Here is a 3389-nt window from a genome sequence, read left to right on the forward strand (position 1 = left end):
GAGCGGCTAACTAACTAGTCACCGGACTGTTAGGACTGCGAGCGGCTAACTAACTAGTCACCGGACTGTTAGGACTGCTAGGAGTTCTACAGATGAGCCATGAAGGGAACTGAACTCAGGGCTTCCCCTGGGGAGGGATCTTCTGTCAGTAGATCAAGGTTTGGAAGTTTCTTTTCTTTGCCTCTTTTCTGTCCTAGAACTGGAGTTCAAGCTCCCACACTCTGGGGAGGGGGGATCACTCATCCTGAGTTACACCCTCAGAGCTTTAGATTAGAACTGTATCTTGACCACACAACCAGGGACACAAAGCCCACGGCACGACCCAGCAGTGCCCAGGATGTCCTCCTTCTGAGGGTCTGCCCAGAGGCCGCACAAGGACTACTCACTGATCACTGGACTGCATCAGTTCTATAAGATCGGAGAACAGGACATCTCGATTCCTCTCACAGAAGCCACTGACGTCATAGGAGACCTGGAGGGAGACAGCGCTGAGGGTTGGTGAGGAGCAAGGAGAGTCATGTGCGGATGTCGTCAGGGCTCAGAGGACTGGAGCTACTGCAGTTAGGAAACATCTGTGATTCCAATGCTAGGGTGTGACCTACTGTTTGGGGCCTGGCTCCCCAGAAGTCTGATGCTCAACTGAAGCGGAAGGATGAAGGCTGGAGCTGGAGGTAAGGGAGACACCAGGTTGAGTGCCAGGGCTGCAGTTTTGGTCAGTGGCAGGGGAAGGTGGGAAGTTATAGGCCAAACTTGAGGGAAGGGGATTGAAACTAGGCCAGGTCCCTAGGCGCTGCCAGGGAGATTAGGCTGTTTATCTGTCCTCACATGTGTGGGGACCTAGAGTGGATGTGGGCTGTCTTCCTCAATGATTCTCCACCTTTTTTTTTGTTTTTGTTTTGAGACAGGGTTTCTCACTGAACCTAGAACTTGCTGATTGACTAACTTGGCTGGCCAACAAGTCCCAGGGTCTCCTGTCTCCAGGCTGCCAGTGCTGGAGCAAGCCACTGGGTCTGGGTTTGCTGGGGTGCTGGGCATCTAGACGTGGGGCCTCATGCTTGCACGTCATTGGTCCATTTCCTTAGCTCCCAGAATATTTTTATTGTTTATTTATTTTTTGATACAGGATCTCAGCTGTAGATCAGGATGGCCTTGAATTCAGAGAGATCTGACTGCCTTTGCCTCTGGGATGCTGGAGTTAAAGGCATGAGCCACCATGATGGGATATATATATGTTTGGTTTTGGCTTCTTTTTTCTCTTTTCTATCTTTTCTTTTTCTTCCTTCCTTCTTTCCTTCCTTCCTTTTTTCTTTTTCTTCCTTTTGTCTCTTTCTTTGAGACAGGGTCTCAGGAGGTCCTACATAGCTAAGGATGGCCCTGAACCCCGTCTCTTTTGGCTTCCACTTCCCAAGTGCTGGGACTAGAGATGTGTGTGGCCATCCCGAGACCACAGTGGATTTTGGGGAAAGGAGCTTCAGTCCTGAGGGTGGGCTGGGGTGGCTGTTTTGAGTGAGGTCTTTTAGTGGTTTTGCTCCTGACGTTTGCAGCTTTAGCTGGGGAACACAGATAATGCCTCTGAAGACAGAGGTTGTGGGAACAGCCAGGAAACTCTTGGAGAGGTGTCGATAGCTTGGGTCAGAAACTAGGGCGTGCCTGTAGCCTCATGTAGGGCTGAGGCAAACAGGCTCCAGCCCATTTTGTTTGTAAAGGGTCAGAGGATTATATTGAGCGCTGGCTATGTGGTGATCTGTTGTCCCAGTTGGGTTCCACCTGTCTTGTCAGTTAGGAGCTGCCTTGTTCACTGGGTAAACTGATTAGAGGCCAGTGTGTGTCTGCAGCCCTGGCTGAGTGGACACAAGGTAGGTGTCCAGGTAATTTAGGAGAAAGTTCCTGGTTCTGGTCAGCAGGGGCTGCTCTGGAGGGGGAGTTTGGTCACGGGGCGGGGGTAGGACTTACAACCGGGAACCCCTGGGATTTGTGAGGGGGCGCCCACCCAGGGAGTTCCACGCACTTTGCCTGCGTAGTGATGGATGACGAAACCCGCGCTCCAGCTGTTGAAGTGCTCGTGGGTGCCCACTGCAGCTTGCAGCTTTTGCAGCAGCGTCTGGTCCGCGCCACCGCCAGTTGCATGCATCGTGGCGCACACGTCGTCTAGCACGCTCATGATGCCTGGGGGGTTCTGAGGGGAGCAGAGGTTCGGCTCAGCCTGGCTGGGGTCCTCCCGGGAGAGCTGGGGGGCTGGTAGGGGACTCCTAAATACAAGCTCAAATTGTGATCTTTCCTCTTTCTTCTTCCCTTCCCTCTGCCCTCCCCTCTGCCCCACCACCCATCTCTCCTCTCTCCTCTCCTCCCCCTTCTGGAGTTCAGGGAATCCATGCCTTTTCTACTAACACCACACTGGTATAACTTGGGGGGATCTCCGTTAGTCTGAACATGTTACGTATGGGAGTGTTTGCTGAATGAATGGAAGGTGGATCAATGGATGGGGTGGCTGGAAGATTCTCCCTTCTAAAGTCACCCAGGCCTCACCAGCTTGTTTTCGATGAGGTCACACACGACTTTGTTGTTGAAGTACTCGATGGGGGTCCAGCGGATGCCCTCTTGCACATACTCCTCCTGGGGGTGCAGTAAGGCAATGAGCCACCTGCCCGGCTACCCCCACTCCCATCTCGTCACTCATCCTCCGCAGCTGTAAATACCCGGAGCCCTCATTCCTTTCCTAGGCCAACTCTGTGGTGTTTTGTGACACCTTCTCTGGGACTCAGCAGAATCAGGGACCGGTTGCAAACACAACCTGCTCAGGAAGACCTCTTTGGGCTTTGGACTCTATTTTTTATTTTTTGAGACGGGTCTCATGTAGCTCAGGCTGCCCCTAACTCAGTATGTAACCATCTGACTCCTCTTGCCTCCCCCTCTGAATGCGGGGTGACCACTGTACACCTTTGCACCTGGTGTATCTTGTTCTGGGGTTGGAACCCAGGGCTTTGTGTGTGGGAGGCCAGCCATTCTATCCACTGAGCTACATCCCCAGCCTAGGGACCTTTTAAAGTTTACTTTAAATCACCTTTTCGTTGCCCTTTCTTTTTGCCTCATGCTGTGCATTTAAAAGAGAGGCGAAATCAAAGCAGATTTGTTTTCCTTTTCAGATGCTGGGGTTGGAACCCAGCAAGCCAAGCAGGTCTCCTACTGCTCTGTGTTACATACGTGCTCAGGAGGCCTCGAGAGAGATTCCGTGTTGTCCCTGCTCCTCTACGCATGTGTCAACAGTACCTGGCACAGAGCACTTGCTCAAACAACTGTCTTTTTTCTTTCTTTTTCTTCTACTTCTTTCTTTCTTCCTTCCTTCCTTCCTTCCTTCCTTCCTTCCTTCCTTCCTTCCTTCCTTCCTTCCT

The 3389-nt window shown here is 52.0% G+C and overlaps 1 protein-coding gene across 1 annotated transcript in view; it reads right to left on the minus strand.

Annotated features, from left to right (window-relative positions):
* The window catches only part of LOC101980514 (A disintegrin and metalloproteinase with thrombospondin motifs 10), an 89098-nt gene that overhangs the window by 24117 nt on the left and 61592 nt on the right, over positions 1 to 3389 (minus strand). Inside the window, exons 35-37 of the mRNA XM_026778300.1 lie at positions 2527 to 2613; positions 2009 to 2176; positions 387 to 472 (exon numbers count right to left, since the gene is read on the minus strand). Of these exons, the coding sequence (XP_026634101.1) occupies positions 387 to 472; positions 2009 to 2176; positions 2527 to 2613 (341 nt within the window). The remainder of the gene's footprint in view (positions 1 to 386; positions 473 to 2008; positions 2177 to 2526; positions 2614 to 3389) is intronic.

Source organism: Microtus ochrogaster, unplaced genomic scaffold (genome assembly GCF_000317375.1).
Source record: "Microtus ochrogaster isolate Prairie Vole_2 unplaced genomic scaffold, MicOch1.0 UNK124, whole genome shotgun sequence".
NCBI lineage: Eukaryota > Metazoa > Chordata > Mammalia > Rodentia > Cricetidae > Microtus > Microtus ochrogaster.